This window comes from Diplotaxodon limnothrissa, linkage group LG11 (genome assembly GCF_057381915.1).
Source record: "Diplotaxodon limnothrissa isolate DT_005_m linkage group LG11, D_limnothrissa_male_GT1.1, whole genome shotgun sequence".
Lineage (NCBI taxonomy): Eukaryota > Metazoa > Chordata > Actinopteri > Cichliformes > Cichlidae > Diplotaxodon > Diplotaxodon limnothrissa.
In genome coordinates this window covers 9,052,408-9,075,225 of record NC_140606.1, presented here as the reverse complement: position 1 = coordinate 9,075,225, position 22,818 = coordinate 9,052,408, and the positions used below count along the sequence as shown (strand labels likewise).

Below are 22,818 nucleotides of genomic sequence, written 5' to 3'. Positions count from 1 at the left end.
TTGTGACCATATGGATCAGTCGCTCATTTTAAAATTTAAAATACGAGTAGAAAGTGATATTTTTGACTGTAAAAACCACAAGCATGTTTAACGAATCATTTTCATAACTTGAAATACAAATAGAAATTGTACATTTAAAAAAAATGCACAAGTTTTGCAAACAAAGTTATATGGTACTATTTACCTAAAAATGCAGCCAAGGCTCAGACGTTTTTCATATAACCATTTAAAACTATTTACAGAATAATCAGCTGTTCTGCATCAAATAAGAAGGTACACAAATTATTTATGCAACTCCAAAAAATTGTTTGTGTTCACTAGAAGACAGATGAGAACAGCACAGGGATAAACCTGCAGGTCTGACAGCAGTTGTGTCACTGCAATGTGCCTTTGGTGGCTTTTTAGCACCAATTGTGACGTTCACTAGTAGAACTGACACACAAAACAAAACAAAAAACTACACTACGCACTAACTACACTAGAGAACACTAACTCAATACTCCAAACACGGTAAACATCACAAATCTCTCACATATCAAAACACTCTCCCTCTCGCTCTCTCTCGCTGGTCACTAAAACTTCCCTCTCTTCCCAAACAACCAAATGATAAATGGCCTGTATTTGTAAAGCACTTTACTGGTCCCTAAGGACCCAAAGCGCTTTACACATTCAGTCATCCACCCATTCACACACACACATTCACACACTGGTGATGGCAAGCTACATAGTAACCACAGCCGCCCTGGGGCGCAGTGACAGAGGCGAGGCTGCCGGACACTGGCGCCACCGGGCCCTCTGACCACCACCAGTAGGCAACGGGTGAAGTGTCTTGCCCAAGGACACAATGACCGAGGCTGTCCAAGCCGGGGCTCGAACTGGCAACCTTCCGATTACAAGGTGAACTTCCAACTCTTGAGCCACGAATGCCACATGTTGCCATATCATTTTTTGATTGGTCGACATGGTAAATTTTTCCACCAATAGGGATGGAGGGTTTTTCTTTTTTTTCACTCATAAGCAAAGCGTGTTTGCTAGCGCTCTCCTTAGAAAACACAGTTTTTACCGTTTCTTCCCAGAGTAAACGCCACTGTCTTATTCAGAAAAAAACAAAACAAGAAAACATCAGTTTTACGTGGCCTATCAACACTATTTAAAAGTTGGTATATAGCTTGAAGTCCGCACGTTCGACCCAAGTTGAAACGGAGACTCTGAGTCCGTCGACCCCAGAGGGTTAATCAGAAAGCCTTAAGTTAGCTAGTTATGTATCGGCTAATGTTTAAAGCTTTCACTTGAGTAAATTGACTCATATTACTGCTAAGTGATGTTACCTAAGTTCACAGCATATTCCATAATAGCACTGCAATACTGCATCACACTCAGTGCATTTCAATCATTTCTCCAGTAACGTACACGTACTGGAAAATTATTTACTAGGACTCACCTATCATGCAGAGCGCAAACTCCGCCATTGTCGTTTTCCATCAAACACTCATTAAAACAGCAACCTACAGGTATGTTAGCGCACTCATCCCCGACTGTCCGAGGGAGGGGCGGGGTCACACGTTGAAACAGACAGAGGTGCAAGGCAGCCCAGGCGGGGAAAATTTGCTTTTACATTTTGCGACTCATTTTATTTCTCTGTCTGATAAGAAAACTATTCAATCAGATAGTTATTTGTGGTGAATGAAATACAGTTACACTTTCAAGCACCACATCTGAAATTCAAGCACTTTTCAAACCTTAAAAGGACAACATTAAAAGTCAAGCATTTTCAAGGATTTCAAGCACCCGTACGAACCCTGCTGTATCCAAAAAATACACTGCACCCAAAATATTTCATAGTTCAGCTACACTGATCAATCTAATAAACTTAAACCTGCACCATCCTCCCAATTCTGGTATTCTAAAGAGTACTTAGCGGAAATATTAAACAACCTAACTAATAACCAGCCACAAAATAGGGAACCACCACCCACCCTCCTCCCTGTCTGCTACATAGAAAAGGATCCTGGTGTTATTTGTCTCTCAGAAACAGTTCATAACTCATTCATGTCACCTAAAAGGTAAACCTGTTTCTCCATCACCTGTTCAGCTCTGATGATTCAGTAAGGACATCTCCTGGTTTCATCTTCATGTTTCCCTCTTACCACATATCCAAACCGACATCATGACCAGCAGCTTTACATCTGTGGCTCCAGCAAACACCAGCTGATACTAGAAATTAATATTAAATAAATTCTAACAACAGCTGATCAAGCTTAAACGTGCTGCTGTTGATTAACGCAACATCCGGCGGTTTCCTCTTTCTGGCGCAAAGTGGGTGATAAACAAACAAGAGAGAAAAGCCGATCAGCTGATCATTGATCAGTTTCATGATTGAAGTAGCAACAGGAGAGGGAGGGGGAGAGAATGAGAGGAGAAGAGGCAGCTGTGCAGCAAAGACACAGAATAACTCCAGCTTTGTGTCTTTGTTTCACTCTCGCTGAAGTCCGGGAGAAATCGATTCCTTTTCGCCTAAACATAAAATTCCGATGGCCAGTCCAGCTGTGGCTCCATAAATCAGTTGTTAAGCTTAATGTGGAAAAGCTATACAAACATTCAGAGTTGAACTTACACACTTGCTTTACTTCTACAGGGAGTGCAGAATTATTAGGCAAGTTGTATTTTTGAGGAATAATTTTATTATTGAACAACAACCATGTTCTCAATGAACCCAAAAAACTCATTAATATCAAAGCTGAATGTTTTTGGAAGTAGTTTTTAGTTTGTTTTTAGTTTTAGCTATTTTAGGGGGATATCTGTGTGTGCAGGTGACTATTACTGTGCATAATTATTAGGCAACTTAACAAAAAACAAATATATACCCATTTCAATTATTTATTTTTACTAGTGAAACCAATATAACATCTCCACATTCACAAATATACATTTCTGACATTCAAAAACAAAAAAACAAATCAGCGACCAATATAGCCACCTTTCTTTGCAAGGACACTCAAAAGCCTGCCATCCATGGATTCTGTCAGTGTTTTGATCTGTTCACCATCAACATTGCGTGCAGCAGCAACCACAGCCTCCCAGACACTGTTCAGAGAGGTGTACTGTTTTCCCTCCTTGTAAATCTCACATTTGATGATGGACCACAGGTTCTCAATGGGGTTCAGATCAGGTGAACAAGGAGGCCATGTCATTAGTTTTTCTTCTTTTATACCCTTTCTTGCCAGCCACGCTGTGAAGTACTTGGGCGCGTGTGATGGAGCATTGTCCTGCATGAAAATCATGTTTTTCTTGAAGGATGCAGACTTCTTCCTGTACCACTGCTTGAAGAATGTGTCTTCCAGAAACTGGCAGCAGGACTGGGAGTTGAGCTCGACTCCATCCTCAACCCGAAAAGGCCCCACAAGCTCATCTTTGATGATACCAGCCCAAACCAGTACTCCACCTCCACCTTGCTGGCGTCTGAGTCGGACTGGAGCTCTCTGCCCTTTACCAATCCAGCCACGGGCCCATCCATCCGGCCCATCAAGACTCACTCTCATTACATCAGTCCATAAAACCTTAGAAAAATCAGTCTTGAGATATTTCTTGGCCCAGTCTTGACGTTTCAGCTTGTGTGTCTTGTTCAGTGGTGGTCGTCTTTCAGCCTTTCTTACCTTGGCCATGTCTCTGAGTATTGCACACCTTGTGCTTTTGGGCACTCCAGTGATGTTGCAGCTCTGAAATATGGCCAAACTGGTGGCAAGTGGCATCTTGGCAGCTGCACGCTTGACTTTTCCCAGTTCATGGGCAGTTATTTTGCGCCTTGGTTTTTCCACACGCTTCTTGGGACCCTGTTGACTATTTTGAATGAAACGCTTAATTGTTCGATGATCACGCTTCAGAAGCTTTGCAATTTTGAGACTGCTGCATCCCTCTGCAAGATATCTCACTATTTTTGACTTTTCTGAGCCTGTCAAGTCCTTCTTTTGACCCATTTTGCCAAAGGAAAGGACGTTGCCTAATAATTATGCACACCTGATATAGGGTGTTGATGTCATTAGACCACACCCCTTCTCATTACAGAGATGCACATCACCTAATATGCTTAATTGGTAGTAGGCTTTCGGGCCTATACAGCTTGGAGTAAGACAACATGCATGAAGAGGATGATGTGGACAAAATACTCATTTACCTAATAATTCTGCACTCCCTGTAGTTTTCTCCGAGATGAAATGCTGCAGTTTGGAGGCACGTAGAAAGGCTCCAAATGCTCAACCAGACCGCCGACAGGCCTCGCACGCAACAGCCGCTCTATCACGTGACGAATACTGATCTACTGTGCTAAGGTCATGAGCTGGGTTATGCCATGTAGCAAGTTTTGTGAGGTGATTTTGTGATACTTCGGATCGGATTAAAAAATTTTTTATTTGTCTCCGATATCTGATCCAGTAATTTAGGTCACTATCGGACCGATACGTTATATCGGATCTCTCCATGTCTAGTTTTTACCGGGGTAAATTGCCATGGTAACATATGCTGTGAACTTATGCCAGAGCAGTTTAAGATCCAGATTAGAGAGCAACAGGTATGACATCACTGCCTCTTGGCCAGTAAGCTGCCACCATTCCTGGAGGATCAGTCCGAGCTCTGTGCGCCAGCAGTAGGTACACAGCATGAGCTCAGTAAAATTAACAAAAACAACACAGATGTTTCACGCTGCAACACTGCCCCCTGGTGACGGGAAACAACTACAAGAAGCAGATTTTGGTTTCTAAGGTGCTGAACAAAGACACACACCTATGTGGTGGCATATTTCTCTATAAATGATAAAAAATGAAGATTTTCAATAAACTTTTTTAACAAGTCAGGAAAAAAAATGTACTGATCTATTGGGCAGTTTGATATAATCATATATATTGGATGACGATATAAAAACGTCTATGGTTTCATTTTACGCTATCGTTTGTTTCGCAGTTCGCAAAATTAACTGTTTACGGCAATAATTTTTCATGGTTTTGATGGTCACTGTACTTGTTATATTAATTTAGTTAATTAAGTTCTCTTTCTCTTATATTTAATATAACCACACTACGCACGGAAAAGTGCCTGTTTTTATGTGTTGTCGTTAGCAACAACGACGGTAAAACCATTGCGTGTCCGCTTGTTTATTTTCCACATAAACCTTTCACAATAAAGCTCAAGATCCTGTTGAGACCTTTCAAAATAAACGGAATCATGTGAAAGAGTATGCAGAGTGTTTACGGATGACAAGCAAAAAGAGCCGTCAGGTGCTAGAAAATAAGCCTTAGACTCAAACGTTAGAACAGGCTTTTCCCCGCAGCACGCCGTGTAATAAATACTCAAAGAAATATTGGCTGTTACAACTTATGTCTAAAACAAGGTTAAAACACTCGACTCCAGGTACATGACGCCCAGCTGGAAACACTTCACACAAGTCGAGCTGCCCGAGATTCACAGAATTTACAGAAAATGTAAACTTTTTGTGATTTATATCGTTGTTGGGACAATAGATGTCTTATATCGGGATATGAGATTTTGGTCATATCGCACAGCCCTACTGATCTACACTAATTAAAGGTGTTAATGATCACATCTGGACTCACCGAGCCTTTCTGCAGTTTCTCACAGCTGGAATCAGTCTGTGTCGTCCCTGCTCTGATGTGTTGTACTTCTGCAGGTCCAACTCATCCAGAACCTCCTCTGACATCTGCAGCATGAAGGCCAGAGCTGAGCAGTGGATCTCAGAGAGTTTCTTCTCTGATCTGTTCTCTGACTTCAGGAACTCTTGGATCTCCTGATGTACTGAGAGGTCGTTCATCTCCATCAGACAGTGGAAGATGTTGATGCTTCTGTCAGGAGAGATTTTATCACTGTTCATCTCCTTCAGGCTCTTGATGACTCTCTGGATGGTTTCTGGAATATTCTCTGTCTGACCCAGCAGACCTCCTAAGAGTCTCTGGTTGGACTCCAGACAAAGGCCATGAAGGAAGCGAACAAACAGGTCCAGACGACCGTTTTTACTCTGGAGGGATTTAGACATGACTCTCATCAGCAAATCATCCGAAAATGAAATGTAATAGTAAGGATCATCTGGATTATTTTCCAGGAAGTCCTTCAGCACCTCTGTCTTCCTGTTGGTGTGACAGTGGAACATGTAGACTGCAGCCAGAAACTCCTGAATGCTCAGATGAACAAAGCAGTAGACTGGTTTCTGGAAGATCACACACTCTCTTTTGAAGATCTCTGTACAAACTCCTGAGTACACCGAGGCCTCTGTCACATCCAGACCACACTGCTCCAGGTCTTCTTGGTAGAACATGATGTTTCCTTTCTCCAGATGTTCAAACGCCAGCCTCCCCAGCTTCAGAAGAACTTCCCTGTCAGCCTCCGTGAGCTCCTGTGGACTCGTCTCACGTCCCTCATGGTACTTGTTCTTCTTCCTCTTTGTCTGAACCAGCAGGAAGTGTGAGTACATGTCAGTCAGGGTCTTGGGCAGCTCTCCTCTCTGCTCTGTAGTCAACATGTGCTCCAGAACTGTAGCAGTGATCCAGCAGAAGACTGGGATACTACACATGATGTGGAGGCTCCTGGATGTCTTCATGTGGGAGATGATTCTGCTGGACAGCTCTTCATCACTGAATCTCCTCCTGAAGTACTCCTCCTTCTGGGCGTCATTGAAGCCTCGTACTTCTGTTAGCCTGTCAACACACGTAGGAGGGATCTGATTGGCTGCTGCAGGTCGGGAAGTTATCCAGACGAGAGCCGAGGGAAGCAGATTCCCTTGGATGAGGTTTGTCAGCAGCTGGCTGACTGATGACTTCTGTGTGACATCAGACAGCAGCTTCCTGTTGGTGAAATCCAATGAAAGTCTGGTTTCATCCAGGCCGTCAAAGATGAACAAAAGCTGAGAGACAGCCAGCTTCTCTGCTGTGACCTTCTGTAATGTTGGATGGAAAACATGGAGCAGCTCCAGAAGACTGCACTGCTCATCTCTGATCAGGTTCAGCTCCCTGAATGAAAGCAGAACCACCACACTGACATGTTGGTTCTCCAAGCCCTCTGCCCAGTCCAGAGTGAACTTCTGCACTGCGAAGGTTTTTCCAACACCAGCCACGCCATTGGTCAGAACCACTCTGATGGGTCTCTGTTGGTCAGGTAAGGCTTTAAAGATGTCCTGGCACCTGATTGGACTGTCATGGAGGGCGTCCATCTTGGAAGCTGTCTCCAGCTGCCTCACCTCATGTTGGGTATGAACCTCTTCACTCTGTCCCTCTGTGATGTAGAGCTCAGTGTAGATCCTGTTGAGGAGGGTTCTACTTCCTGTTTCATCACTTCCTTCAGTCACACGTTCACATCTCCTCCTCAGACTGATCTTATGTTCATCTAAAACCTCCTGCAGACCAACATCTGCTGAAAGAAAGAAAAACAGAAATAAAACTCTTTAATGTCTGAACAACAACAAGAAGTCCAGTTTTCAGAAATGAGTCCATCAGCAGACAGATGTTCAGTCTTACTTTGTACACAGCTGCTCTGACTGGCTGTCTGCAGTCCAGCTCTGGTTCTGGATCTTTCTCCACACTGGGGACAGGACGAGTCTCCTGATGAAGCAGACTGGTCCCAGTATGAGGAGATGCACTGTCTGCATAACCAGTGTCCACAGCTGGTAGAGACTGGATCCTTCAGGACGTTCTGACACAAAGCACAGCAGGACAGCTGCTCCTCCTCACAGACACCACTCCTCTTCCTCCCTCTGTGAACACATTTCTTTATCACTAAAATCATTGACTGTCAGTGACAAACATCCAGATTTGATGACACTGTGCAGAAGCTCTGATGGTCACAGAGAAAAGTCAAAGTGGAGAAACTTGAGTTTGAGTTCAGAATCCAAGTTTCCTTTGCTGTTCCTGTCTTATTAAACACAGAGTGATCAGCCTACAAACTCCACAGTAAAAGCCTTCATCACAGAGCTGATTATGTCCTTCACTGGATGTACTGGAAGTTTGGGATCCATCACTTTGAACTGACCTTTGACCTCCTCTAAAAACTGTGGTGGAGCAGCGGTGTCACATTAAGAGCTTTCAGCTTTATTTTGAAAGAGTTCAGTCAGCAGGAAGTGAACTTCTGGGTTCTGATTTTCTTTCTCTTATTTTACAGAAGTGAAAAAGAAGAAGTAAAAGCTTTGAAATGATCCGAGTGATATTTTTGAACATTGCCACCAAATTGAGTTCAGCCTCCAGCAGTAACTTTGTTTCATGATGCCTCCCTGATGATGTGATGTTTGATTACAAACCTGTTTATGTGTTAGACATTAATCACATGAACACAGGCAGAAAAAAGAAGACAATGAAACAAATGACAGAAACGTGTTCATTCACTGCCATAATCCATATTTTCTATGTAGAGATGTTTGTAAAGAACACGTGTGCAGCGCTTTGTTCTGAGTATCTGCTGTCAGCACACAGTGCAGCAATAACTACAACCACACGTTTCTGTAGATCCTGAACATCAGCCTGGAGGAATCTGACCTCAGGTCTGCACACAGAGGAGCTTCACCTCTGGGATGATGCTGGCTTCAGCTCCTTCCACAATCAGGCAGAAGCTTCTGCACCATCAGGACACAAACAGAGAGGAGCTTCTATCCTCAGACCATCCAAGTCCTAAATCAGAACATGCTCCCCTCATAGCATCACCATCAGGGTTTAAACAGGACCTTACATCATGTTCTTGTCTCACTGTCATATTTCAGATCATACCTGATTCATTATGACGTCACACGCTGCTACACTGATCCTGCTGCTTCATTACTGCTGATATTACTCTGCTCACTCTGTTCAGTTACTCTGTTTACATCACTTTGCTCATTTGCTTTGTTCTGCTTGCACTGCTCTGTCAGTACATGCTGTGCTAATGTGGCACAAAGCACTTTAACATTACATCTGCACAATGTTTCATTATTTCATTTAATGATTGTTTCTAATGTTTTGTCCAGTCACAGGAGCAGCTCAGCACATTTCACTGTGTTGTACGTGTTTGACGATGCCTGTGACAAATAAACAGCCTCGGACTCTTCAATCTTCTTCTTTCTTTGGAGATCAGCTCAGTGGCCTGTTGAGACCATCTTTCTGTTTCTGATGACTCAGTTCAGATTATTATCCTGAGTCCAATATTCCTCTCTCATTTGTGTTCTGGGTCATCTTTGTCTCCTTTAAGTTTAAGATCACTTTTATGTAGACATATAAAATTACAAAGTGGTCACAGAATTTCAAACACCCGTAAATGAGTCAGCAGCTCTCTTACATGGTCAGCTGAGCTCCATGACTGAAGAACATTGTTGCTGCAGGTTCATGACTGAAGTTTAGAGGTATGTCTTTGGACCAGTCACTCCTCACAGATACACAGCTGGATACTGGAGACTGTGACCTCTGACCTCTGCAAACACAAACACATCACATTCATATGACATGAATTACTGATTAATCTCTGTTTAAAATAGTTTAAGCAGCTGCAAACACACAAACTGGATGATGTGATGGTTTCTGTCAGTAATAGTTGTCTCAGATTAGAGTACAGACTGCTGCAGAGATGTTCACATCAACAGAGAAGAAATCATTACCTTGGATTGCATTACTACTAGGATTAATACTAGCATTATCGTACCCGGACCACCATTAGGAATCATTTATGATGTCACTGGTAGAACACATTTATAGAAACATCCTTTGAACTCTGACTTAGCAGCTCTCTTACATGGTCAGCTGAGCTCCATGAATGAAATTCACTGTTGGTGCAGGTTCATCACTGACATATGGAGGTCTGTCTTCACTCACGTCACTCCTCACAGACACACAGCTGGATACTGGAGACTGTGATCTCTGACCTCTGCAAATACAACCACATTGCATTCATTTCACATCAATTAGTATACCACAAAAGACATGCAAGAAACACAGTATGAAGGCAAACTTCTGGCTTCAATAACATTCAATAGGTCAGGTGGAAACTTTTCTCAGATTTGATTCAGGTTTTTATAGAACAATCCAGCCAAAAAAAATATACCATTAGGTCAGGGGTCAGCAACCTTTAACACCCAAAGAGCCATTTGGAGCCGGTTTCCACGCAAAAGAAAACACTGGGAGCCACAAATACTTTTTGACATCTAAAATGAAGATAACACTGTATATATTGTTTTTTACCTTTATGCTTTGTGTGAACAACTAAGGTGTGTTGCTTGTGAAATCCATGAAGTGCTACAGAGAAAATTACATTTTATTTATGTAATTAACACATTTTGAACTCTTAAAGAAATATAACAAAAGGAAAGACACCCAGCTGAACTAAAATGATCCAGCAAACAAAAACTGTTGTGAGTCACCACCCTTATATCACCTTTGGGCTTTTGGAGCCTTGACCTGACTTTTAAAAAGATAATTGAAAAAAAGCACTATGCTGTTAAAAGATGAAAAACAGATATTTGCAAAATTCTGCCTAAATATGTATTTTACCTGGTTATTGTGTGTGGCGGGGCGTGGTCTGCAGCGCCGCTGCAGGGGAGGCGGACGCACCTGAGTGGCACCTGCAATCACGCCTCGCCACCTTAACGTCTGTGCTGTTGTTGGTGTGTGTTGGGCTGTGAGCTGCAAAGCTACATCCGGCTGTATGCGTACAGCAACCGTGTGTGAAAAGTGGTCAATAAAGAGATACTGAAAAGCGTGTTCATGCAAACATCGTTGGGTCTGCCGTGATAGGTTTACAACGGGACTTCTGCTCCTGAACCTCTGCGCACAGCATCTGCAGATCGGGGCTGTACGAAGTCACTTTCATCTTTATGCAGGACTGTAAGCTGTCATCTGTGAGGCGTGAGCGGTGTTTGTTTTTAACATAGTTCACGGTGGAGAACAGCTGCCGACATAATGTGGATCCCAAGATCCATAATTGGGCTACCTGGGGTTGAAAGTCTCGATAAATGCACGGCGTTTCAGCGGGTACACCATCTTCCGCGAGTGTGACGCTTATTTTGAGCGATGAAAAAATAATAAAATATAATTTTATTTTTATATTTCAATATCACAATAATCTTCCAATTTAGAACTACAAGTTAAAAAAGAACTAACATAAATAAAATACACTTCAGCTAAATACTTCTAATTTATTTTCCCAAACCACGCGGAGCCGCACTATAAGGACTAAAGAGCCGCATGCAGCCCCAGAGCCGCAGGTTGCCGACCCCTGCATTAGTGTTAGTCAATGTTGCAAATGAACTGAAAAACAAAATAATTTGGTCCAAAGAAACAAAGTCACTATTAATACAACACAGTTTGTATTAATAGTTTCATTGGATGTCTTTGTCCAAAGCGACAGATGAAGGGCAAAGTAGATGCATTTGCATTAGCAGGAAAATACACCCCAAACTAGCATCATCATTATACAACTTTAACAACTGCCACTAAATTATACTTCATACACAGACCAGTGTTAGGTTAAGTTATGATGTCACTGGCAGAACACATTTATATAAACAACCTTTGAACTCTGAGTCAGCAGCTCTCTTACATGGTCAGCTGAGCTCCATGATTGAAGACCTTTGTTGGTGCAGGTTCATTACTGAAGTCTGGAGGTCTTTCTCTGGACCAGTCACTCCTCACAGACGCACAGCTGGATGCTGGAGACTGTGACCGCTGACCTCTGCAAACACAAACATCAATAACTGATCAGTTCTCTCTGACAGCCATATGATCAGCTGATTACTCTGTGATATTGTGTCTGCTTCATAACGCTGACAGGTCAGACAATCATCAGCCAGTTTTTCTGTCTCTGAATGAACTCAATTTGTTCTCAGCTCTCCTCTCTGATTCTGCTGCACTGACTTCACTTAAACTTACAGAGTTCAGATCTTAGCAAGAAAACAAGTCAATAAAAATCAAACTCAGATCAAACAGTTTGAACCAATCACAGATCAATGATTCTGTCATGGCTAAGTTGAAATGACTAATAAAGTTAGGAGTGTTCTTACATTATTGCTGCAGGTCCATGACTGTAAGGTGGAGGTGTTTGTGTAACCCCGTCACTCCTCACAGACACACAGCTGGATGCTGCAGATGCTGCTCCGTCCTCTTTCTCCATCTTCTTGATGTCAGGGTGGAGTTAGTCTGAGAGGTAAACACACACACTCAGAGGTGTTGTTGTACTGGAAGCATCACACTGACGGGATTCTAATGTTGGAGCTTTGGCCCTAAAGTCCAAACCAGTTGTTTTAGAGGCTCAAAGTCTTTAAAAAACACCAAAACTATCACATTATTTAATAAGTACATGATCAGGTGGATGAAGGAACTCAGAGTGTTTGGGATCATCATCATGGTGAGGAGCCCACATGTTACAGCTCCTTTGGAGAGAAGCTGAGGGTCACTGCAGGAAGTGAGCTCATGAAACCAAAGTGCTGTTTGTGAGCAGGATGACTCTGTGTTATTGGACCTGCTCTGTGTTCTACATAAGATAAGATAAGATAACCTTTATTAGTCCCACACGTGGGAAATTTGTTTTGTCACAGCAGGAAGTGGACAGTGCAAAAGTTATGACGCAAAAATTAGAATACAATAAGAATAAATACAGTACACAACTGTACAGAATAGAATAAAATAATATACTATATACAGTAGAATAAAATAGAATAAAAATATACAATAAGATAAAAATAGAATACGAATGCTATATACAACTGAGTAAAAATACAACGATGCCAGAAAAGATTATTGCACTTAGTGTTATTGCACATGTGTGGATGTGTGTGTTTGTTCAGTTAAAGTCTTTGTTGTGGAGTCTGACAGCAGTGGGGAGGAAAGACCTGCGAAATTTCTCCGTCCCACACCATGGGTGCCGCAGTCTCCCACTGAAGGAGCTGCTCAGTGCTGTCAGTCTGCTGCATGGGGTGGGAGACGTTGTCCAACAGGGATGACAGCTTAGCCGCCATTCTCCTGTCACTCACCACCTCCACTGGGTCCAGAGGGCATCCTAGAACAGAGCTGTGCCAGAGTGAACCGAGTCGCAGGCCCAGAGGCCGGAGGCCCAAGGGCCCCCTACGGCACCGGAAGAGGCCTGACCGAGCAACAGGCGCCAGGCCCCGCAAAGTAGCCACCGGGAGTGAGCTGGTACATACGTGAGAGCCCAGCCCCGGACACCAAGAACCACCAACGCACCGACCCCTGAGGGTATCAGTTACCGGCAGGGAGTGTGGTGAGGGGAGATATAGGCCTCCATACTTTGGAGGGCCTGGGAGTTCCCAGAGAGGTGGAGTCTAAGACCCGACCTGACATATAGACACAGACAAACAGGCACACACAGACACAAAAATGCATTCCCACTCTCATGCACACATGTACAAATACTTAGCACTCACCCAATGTAGGGATAGACATAAATGGACATGTACACACAATCACACTCCCCAAACATACTCTATACCTTGGGTCCAGGTACCCTCGCCCCCAGAGGGGGAAACGGCACCTAGACGCAGGAGATGTTACCCTTTCCCCCGGGGTGGAGGCAAGCAGACTGCCCCAGGCTCCGCAGCAGCAGGGAGGCCCCGCATCCCAGATCCCAATCAGACGGCCAACACCACCTTTTTCTCCCTCCCTCGTTCACCGACACATCACGGGTATGACAGTCCATTCTCCCTGCAGCACGGACTACACTGCCCATGAGGCTACATTCTTTAGGGCGATGCCTGTAACACTCTGCCTATTGCCTTCATATTAAATAGTTTTTTGAATCATAATTTTTCATTTTGCAGACTGCAAGTAGAGGTGACATGGGCCGCAAGATTGAGACACAGGCATTAGAGCCTCTTAATGCGTGTTTTGTTTGGGTTTCCCCCATCGTGGAATTCCCAAAAATAGAGAGGGGACAGCCTAATATATGAAACAGAAAAAGACTGCTGTGTAATCCATTTATTTCAACAAAGTAACTGTGTTCTGAATACCACATTTTAAACTGTTACTCATATTTTGTTTAAATACGTAACGCCGGTATATGTATTCCGTTATTCCCCAACACTGCAGACTAACTCAGTGTGGACTCTCAGAGACTCACTGTGAAGTTGTGGCCTCAGCTCTGAAGTCCAACCCCTCCCATCTGACAGAGCTGGACATGAGTGAGAACAAGCTGCAGGATTCAGCAGTGAAGCGTCTGTGTGCTGGACTGAAGAGTCCAAACTGTCGACTGGAGACTCTGAGGTGAGTTCACTGACTGCAGCTGTTGTTGTTTTTCTATATTTCAGATCTTTGATTGATGTTTGAACCTTTCTTTAGTTCCTAAATGTTCAGGATGTGTCTGAAGACAAATGTGAAGAAGTTTGAGTGCTTTCAGAAATGTTGTGTCTTTCCAAACGACTGAGCAACAGTTTTTCCTTTTGGCTGCAAATAGAAGTGATAGACTTGACAAGGGTTCATTTAAAGATTTACAGAAGTGGAGTGGTGACGGGGAGATATTTGACAGGACAGCTTTTCAGCCTCCATCAGTCAGTGAAGATGAAGTCAGTACTGATGAGGCTGTAGAGAATAGAATTCAACTTTATTGTCATTGCACTAGAGCTGGGCGATAGAACGATAACGATATGTATCGCGATATAACTTTTACTCGATAGAGAAATCAAGGTATCGCAATAGACCTCGCCGCTCTTGTCCTCTTAATAAAAAAAATTTTTAAAAAAAAAAAGGTCAGCCAATCCAAATCAAGTAGCGCAGAGCCGAACCAATCACAGCCGCAGCGTCACGTCGCGTTACGTACAGCACAAGTGCCAAGCCGCACGTGTGTTTGTTTGGGAAGCAGCCAGCAGGTAATGGAGCCAGCGCATAATGGAGGAAATGAGTGTGCCGACTAGAAAAATCAACCGAGCGTGACCGAAGAGAAAACAGATGATGGTTCCAATGCCGGAGAGATTGTCGAATGGAAGAGCCATAGAAGCTCCGTAGTGTGAAGGTATTTCGGCTATTTCAAGTCTGACAAAAAACAGAGCCTGTAAATTGTGCCGAAAGCAAGTCTGGAAATACAATAAACTGGTGCATGCGTCACACTGTGCGCCACGTTATTGTTTCGGTGAAATGAATTTCTACAATACTGTTACTGTTAATTCTACTCTCTGCAGTGTTTAAATGCTTACATATACACACAGTTACTGTCCCTCCACACATACGGCTCGGTTCTGCTTCTATGCCCCAGCTTTGTTTACTTTTTCCCACCGAGGCTTCTAGACTTCTGATTGGCCAACATTTCTGCACGGTTAGGAATCTAGCGCCACCTGCTGCTTTGGCATGTTCATAGCAGCGTTTTCCTTCATTTCTGCCTTTATGTGTGGACGGGATTATTTTTTAAAACGAAAACGGAAAATCTCCGTTTTCAAAAATACCCGTGTACGTGTGGACGTAGCCTCAGTCTCTGACTGGAAAGGCTAATTCGTCATTCGGCTTTTGTCAGACTAAAGTAACTGTTAAAACTGTTTGAAAAGCTCAGCTATACAACAAGGAGAGATTGAGAATTTCCTTTTAGTTCTCAGTTTATTTGATATTGACAAAAGTTAGTCAGTTTTGTCTGTTCTTCTGTAAAACAAACTAAGATTTATTTTTAGAATTAATATTTTGTTTCTAAGTGGAATTGACAATTTAGTAGTCTGTTTCGTTTGTTCTATTTTGAAACTTAAACGCTTTAGCGGCTGCCTTTTGTGTAGTTTGCAATATTTGCCTTTATTTATCTGAAAAAGTCTCATGTTCCTTAAGTACATCTACCCTGTTGAACTTATTATGGGAAATAAATATTTAAATAAAAACAAGCTGCTGATTATTTCACATTTTACTTGTGAGCAACGGCACATTTAAATCGTACAAATATAGGTATTTGGCTTATATCGTGATAGATATCGTTATCGCCTGAAATGAAAAAAAACATATCGTGATATGAAAAAATCTCATATCGCCCAGCTCTACATTGCACATGTCACAAGTACAAGGCAACAAGATACAGTTTGCATGCATGCATATATATATATATATATATATATATATATATATATATATATATATATATATATATATATATATATATATATATATATATATATTTTTTTTTTTTTTTTTTTTTTTTTTTATTAGGGGTGCAACGATATTCGTATCGATATTGAACCGTTCGATGCAGTGCTTTCGGTTCTGAAGGAGCTGCTCAGTGCTGTCACAGTCTGCTGCATGGGGTGGGAGACGTTGTCCAACAGGGATGACAGCTTAGCCGCCGTTCTCCTGTCACTCACCACCTCCACTGGGTCCAGAGGGCATCCTAGAACAGAGCTGGCCCTTCGGATCACCCTGTTCAGTCTCTTCCTGTCCCCAGCAGAGATGCTGCCGCCCCAGCAGACCACACCATAAAAGATAGCAGAAGCCACCACAGAGTCATAGAAGGTCTTCAGGAGTGGGCCCTCCACCCCAAACGACCTGAGTCTCCGCAGCAGGTACAGCCTGCTCTGCCCTTTCCTGTAGAGGGCGTCTGAGTTATGAGTCCAGTCCAGTCTGTTGTTCAGATGAACACCAAGGTACCTGTAGCTGTCCACAGCCTCAATGTCCATACCCTGGATGTTCAGTGGTTGCAGTGGAGAATGCTTGTGCCTGCGGAAGTCTACCACCAGCTCCTTGGTTTTACTGGCGTTGATCTGGAGGTAGTTCAGCTGGCACCAGTCCACAAAGTCTTGAGTCAGTCCTCTGTACTCCTTGTCGTCCCCATCAGTGATGAGGCCGACTATTGCAGAGTCATCAGAGAACTTCTGCAGGAAGCACTGGGTGGAATTGTGGGAGAAGTCTGCAGTGTAGATGGTGAAGAGGAACGGAGCCAGAACCGTTCCCTGTGGGGCCCCCGTACTGCAGACGACCCTGTCCGACACACAGCCCTGAGTCCTCACATACTGTGGTCGGTCGGTGAGGTAGTCCAAAATCCAGGTAGTGAGGTGATGGTCCACTCCAGAGTTCTCCAGCTTGTCCTTCAGAACCGAGGGAAGAATAGTGTTGAAGGCACTGGAGAAATCAAAGAACATGATTCTCACAGTGCTTCCAGCGGTCTCCAGGTGAGCGAGGGAACGATGTAGGAGGTGAATGACGGCATCATCCGCTCCAATGCCAGGCTGGTAGGCAAACTGAAGTGGGTCCAGTGATGAGCTTGTTAGGCGCCGAAGCTGAGCCAGGACCAACCGCTCCAGGGTCTTCATCAGGTGGGATGTCAGAGCCACCGGCCTGTAGCTGTTGAGGTCCTTGGGGCGTGAAGTCTTTGGCACTGGTACAACACAGGAGGTTTTCCAGAGCTGTGGGACTCTTCCCAACCTCAGGCTCAGGTTGAAGAGGTGCTCGTCTATTGATCTGAAGTATGATCAATACTTCAAATATCTGTAAACATATCATCTTATATTTGTTGCACTTGGTCACATCTGTCTTTAAAAATAGATTTTTAATGTCACTGAGAGTTCTTTTCTACCTTTATTGATTTATTTTGGAAAAAATTAAATATAAAGCTGCCAAAAACTGCCTGCAGCTTCTGCTCTGTGACAGGAAACTACTGCCAGGATCAAAAAAACTTCAGATTATTCATCACAGAGTGTTTATAGATCACAGGACACGTTACAGTTTTACTGTCGATGTGTTAGTTTAAAAGAATGACTTGATAAGGTCTTACTGTGAATCTGCGCGCTCATTGGCTAATACCCTGAGACTGACAGGTGGTTATCCAATCAGCGTGCGGCATCACACGGCCATAAGTTTGTTTCTGAAGGGATTTTCAGATTAGACCTGATGTTTCTGCCTACAGCCTGTTTACCGATATAATCAATATCAGATATCAGAGCAACAGAAACCTCGGTGATCAGGACGCCGGGACTGAGAACAGGAAGTGGCTCAAACGTCGCACTTTCATAAAATCAGCCTGAACTCCATTCAGAGTTTCTGTCGCCATTTTAGTTTTTAAAAATGTCGTGTTAAAGGCGGGTCTTACTGTGAACTGCGCGTTCATTGGCTAATAACTTGAGAGTGACAAGTCGTTATCCAATGAGCGCGCGGCTTCTCCCGACATAAAGATGTTTCCTTTGAAAAACCAAAGTCTGATTATTTTTGCCTCCACTGATGGAGCCTGTTGTTCCCGCCACAGAGACACAGTAATGTCAGAGCGGTGTTAACACTCACCTGCCTCAGCACAGCTCTCACTCTCCTCCTGCTCTCTCAGCTAAACTCACTTCCTCTCTACTTACTAGTGATGTGACGTTCTGTATCGAGGCTTCGGAGCGTGTGTCGAGTACTGGAGGGGGCGTTTCCGCGAAGCGCGTATCGAGGCTTGCTTCATTTATGGGAGGAGCTGAAAATGATGACGTCCGAAGCCTCGCTGCCCGGCTGTACCACGTGACTGGTTCATGAAGTGGTTCGAACTTTGCCGCGAGCTATGACAGATATAAACCCCTCAGACTTCATTCAAAATGTGGGTGTTTGATGGAGAGTTGCGGTTAGTGAGAGTTTGGAGACAGTTTGGAGGTTTATGAGAGTGAGGAGAGAAAGTCAGGAGAGAATGGAGCCGGCTAAGAAGAGGAGGATGTCCTCCCCTGTGTGGGAACATTTTGATCTTATTCCTCCCAACAAGGTATGTAAATTTCTAAAGAAGATGCATTGTCATGATACTGATGGTGCAATAAAACCTATGTTAAGATGTCTGTACTTTTGTACAAGGTGAAGTGTTTGCTATGTGCCAGGGAGCTGGGATATAGCAACAACACCTCATCCATGCTTAGGCACTACAGAGCTTTGCATGAGAATAAGGGGGACACCGATTGTGGAGCAAGACCAGGTGAGCCATCAAATGCAATGATAATATAGGATGCAGTAATGTTACTAAATGATATAACAATATTATACAACTGTTATAAGTTACGTGTGTGATATTTATATTTGTGCTTTGTTTTATTGTCTTTCCTCAGGAGAACAATCTCAAATAGATGAAGACCTGGTCAGCATGGTGATTGAGGACTCCCAGCCATTTAGCATTGTGGAGGACAAAGGATTCAAAAGATTTGTGAAATCATTAAATCCTAGCTATGTTCTCCCCACTAAAGGTTATAAAAGCAGTGAAAATTTAGTTTTTACAGAATAAAATGTGAACAGGCAGGACTGAGGCTCAAAGCCTCAGTGTGTAGCTGTCCATACCTCAACGTTACAAAAGCACAACTACTGTCCACACCCCAACCACACCTCACCTCACAGTAAATGATCATTTCCATTTCAAGCATTTCCAAATAATCATTTCCCATACTGCCACTATAAATATACACAGTATACTGCCATCACTACAATATACATGTTTTACACACTCCTTTTGTTGTTGACATTTACAGGCTGTGTGCAAAATGCCACACTCTTCAAATTCATGCCAGCTATTATTTTTACGTCCAGTAGGTGTCCTGCTAGAGCAAATGAAGCTTCATGAAGCTTCGCGTTGGGGTGAACCAATTGGATGAAAAGCTTCAGTGCTTCATGGGGCTTCATCTGCCCATCACTACTACTTACAGGAAACCAGCGCTCAGAGGAGCCGACCGGCCTCACGTTTCACCCACAGACACGAACAGCATGGAATTATTTTATGACATAAGAAGAAACATATTCATGTTAACACTCACCTGCCTCAGCTCCACCTTCCTCCTCCTGCTGCTCTGAACGGAGGATCAACACTTTCACTTTCACTGCTCCTCCCTAAACACAGAGGATGCTGGGACTTGTAGTTTTTACCTTGTGTGATATTTATAGCTGTGACACTAAATCACAGCACGAAGACTACCTGCAAACATGTCACAGGCGATAAAAGTTTCACATTAAAGGTGAAGTTATTTTTCTGTCTCATGTTCAATAAACAGTGAGCTGGGAAAACTGAAGAACAGACTTCAGACGTTCCCTGCAGAGTTTCTGCTGCATGTCTGCATGTTGCTGAGACTGAGCTGATGATGAAGCTGTGATGGGTTTATGGCACGTTTGGTTGTGGAGAAGAGTTTTACTGTCGGTGCAGGTGAAATGATCAGAGGTTACAGCCTCTGGTACTGGTTAAAGTGGAGACAGCGATCAGGACGGCTGAGCAGCAGAGGTCTCGAGGGTCCTAAAGTGTAAAAACATCAGTGTTAGTAACACAAAGATCACAGAATGGGATCATCCACACAACACTAACATCTAAATCCACGGCAGGAACTCTTCCAGTGTCCTGAAAAATCTGCGATGCTGAGATTAAAATCTGTCTGCTCATCTTAATGCAATATTTACTAAAGTCTGGTAGAAGTTTTACTGATTTCCAGTCACTTAGAAGACGTGTGGATAGGTGGTGGGTTGTAGAGCAGACTAAAAGCTTTAGGTTCATCCTCTGATTAAAAACAGATACAGGAAGTATAACCCTGGTGTAAGACAGGAAACAGCAACACGGCAGCCATCTTTTTCCTCCCATGATGACCAGTGTCCCAGCAGAAGCTGGGGTTTGTTAGATCCTGTTCGATCCAGAGGAAACAGGCTAAAAGAGTCGATCAGGGGGGGATCATGGTTTTATTATGTGCTTGTTATGATTGAAGCTCTGGTTGTGTGTTAGAGACAGAACCTGCAGATTCCTCCACTCTCCTCTGCAGGAATCAGCCTCTTGGCTGGTTTTATTCACCCAACGTGAATAAAATCATCAAACTAATCCAAGTTCATTGTGAAATACCTGAAAATGGAGGAATAAATCTGTCAGTTACCGTATAAAGTTTGAGTTTGTCAGTGTTTTACACGGAGACGGTCGTCAGATGTTGAATGTTTAGCATGAATGTTCCACATCTGGAGAAACCTTCAAGATTAAAGCCAGTGAAAAGCGGTTCTCTGGCACCAGCGCTGATTCTGACTGTGACCTTCACCTCTGCAGGGTCGCCGCTGCTCGTGGCTGAGCTCGTGTTTGTCAGGCTGACAAAATAAAAGCTTCTTCATTTCTGTGGCTGAAGAGGAGTCTGCTCTTCTTCACCAACAGGAAGTGAAACATTTCTCACTGATTCTGAAATCTTCACTTTTCTCACAAATTCACAGTAACACACACACGGTTGTGTTTTCATATCCTTGTGGGGACATCTATTTGACATCATGCTCTCCTCAGCCTTTTACTCTAACCATTAAGACTGCATGCCTAACCCTGACCTGACTGTCCCTGACACTAAAACCACATCCTGAGTCCCAAAAATGTCTTCAAACTTGTGGGGACGGGCATTTTGGTCCCCACAAAGACATGTAAACAAGTACACACACACACACACACACACACACACAGATATTAATGACCTCACAGGTTCATGTTTGGGGCTTTTAGCATCTTTGTGTGTCGGTCAGATTTAATTCACTCTTGTTTTGAGGTTTTGTGCCTTTTTGTTTCATTCTTTGTGCGTTTATTTTCTCTTTAAGCCTTTCAGGACTCGTGCTGTTGGCTTTTTCCTGGTGTGTTATTAGTATTTTTAATTTCTAAACCTATTCTAAAACAGGGGTGTCAAACTCAAATACACAGTGGGCCAAAATTCAAAACTGGAACAAGGTCGCGGGCTAACATTAATATTTTTTGAAAAACAAATCTTCCTCCAGATTTAAGAATGAATCTCTTCTTATGGACTAAAACAAGTTTTGCTGAAAAACTGAATATGGAACAAGCAAAGCTTAATACTAAACAATATATATATTAGCTGTATAATACCAGTAGGCCATCTCTAATAATAATTTGGTATGGCTTCGCGGGCCAAATGTAATATGCAAATTTATGCTTTTGCCTGTTTAGCGCTGCTGAGCAGGAAAACCCAGACGAACAAAAACCTCTTTTAAGTAAATGTTTGAGTCACTTTGGGTCTGAACTGTAAAAAACTGCAGACTGAAACAGATTTGAAGGCATCACAGGAACAGCTTCACATTCAAAACATGAAAGACAGGACTTTTATTTTGAAACACTCAGGAAATGACAGATGGAAAGTTTTTTAATTAAAACAAATTATTATTTTATGCATTAAGTTCATACAACCACCAAAACTGTGATGATCCTCACATCAGCTTTACTGTGTGAGGTCACATACACGATCATTAATGTTACTATTATTATTATTACTATTATTATTATTATTATTACTATTGTTACTATTATTATTATTATTATTATTATTATTATTATTATTATTATTATTAGAGACTTGCAGAGAGAAGAGGTGGAAACATTTTGATTTTCATAAATTTAACAGGCTAAAAACCTACAAACACATTTGGTGCTGAAGAAAAATGGAAACTATCAGAACATCAGAATAAAAAAGCTCAAACTGAAACCTGTGGGGAGGTCTGAGTGAGACACAGCAGAGCCCCACGGTGAGTGTCTGTCCGTGTCTGTGGAACAACAACGTTTGGATCACTTGCAGTTGCAGAGCAGCGCGGCGCAGAGCAGCGCGGCGCAGAGCAGCGTCCAGCGCTCGGGCGGCTGCAGGCTCCTCAGCTGCAGGGAGAAGATGAAGTTCAGTTCGGTGCGTCGAGGCTTCTTGTAGACGGGACACGAGTACAGGCTGACCGCCCCCCCGCCACCAGGGGGACGCTTACTGTCGGCCATGTTGGCTGAGCTGACGGCAAAGACGTGGACCACAGGGAGGGGGGTGAAGAGGACCTGAGGGGCCGAGACCAGTGTTGGGTAAGTTACTTTAAATTAGTAACTTAGTTACATTACTAGTTACTTCTATCAAAAGTAACTCAGTTACTTCAAGTTACTTGTTACTTTCAAAGTAACTAGTTACTAGGGAAA

General features: G+C 43.1%; 1 protein-coding gene across 1 annotated transcript in view; it reads right to left on the bottom strand.

Moving 5' to 3' along the window:
- Positions 1–19,739, bottom strand: part of LOC146622294 (protein NLRC3-like) — a 39,487-nt gene extending 19,748 nt beyond the window's left edge. The window contains exons 1-7 of the mRNA XM_085366144.1: positions 19,676–19,739; positions 12,011–12,146; positions 11,551–11,682; positions 9,748–9,879; positions 9,298–9,429; positions 7,515–7,750; positions 5,604–7,410 (exon numbers count right to left, since the gene is read on the bottom strand). Of these exons, the coding sequence (XP_085222270.1) occupies positions 5,604–7,410; positions 7,515–7,750; positions 9,298–9,429; positions 9,748–9,879; positions 11,551–11,682; positions 12,011–12,120 (2,549 nt within the window). The 5' untranslated portion in view covers positions 12,121–12,146; positions 19,676–19,739. The remainder of the gene's footprint in view (positions 1–5,603; positions 7,411–7,514; positions 7,751–9,297; positions 9,430–9,747; positions 9,880–11,550; positions 11,683–12,010; positions 12,147–19,675) is intronic.
- Between the last annotated feature and the right edge of the window lie 3,079 nt (positions 19,740–22,818).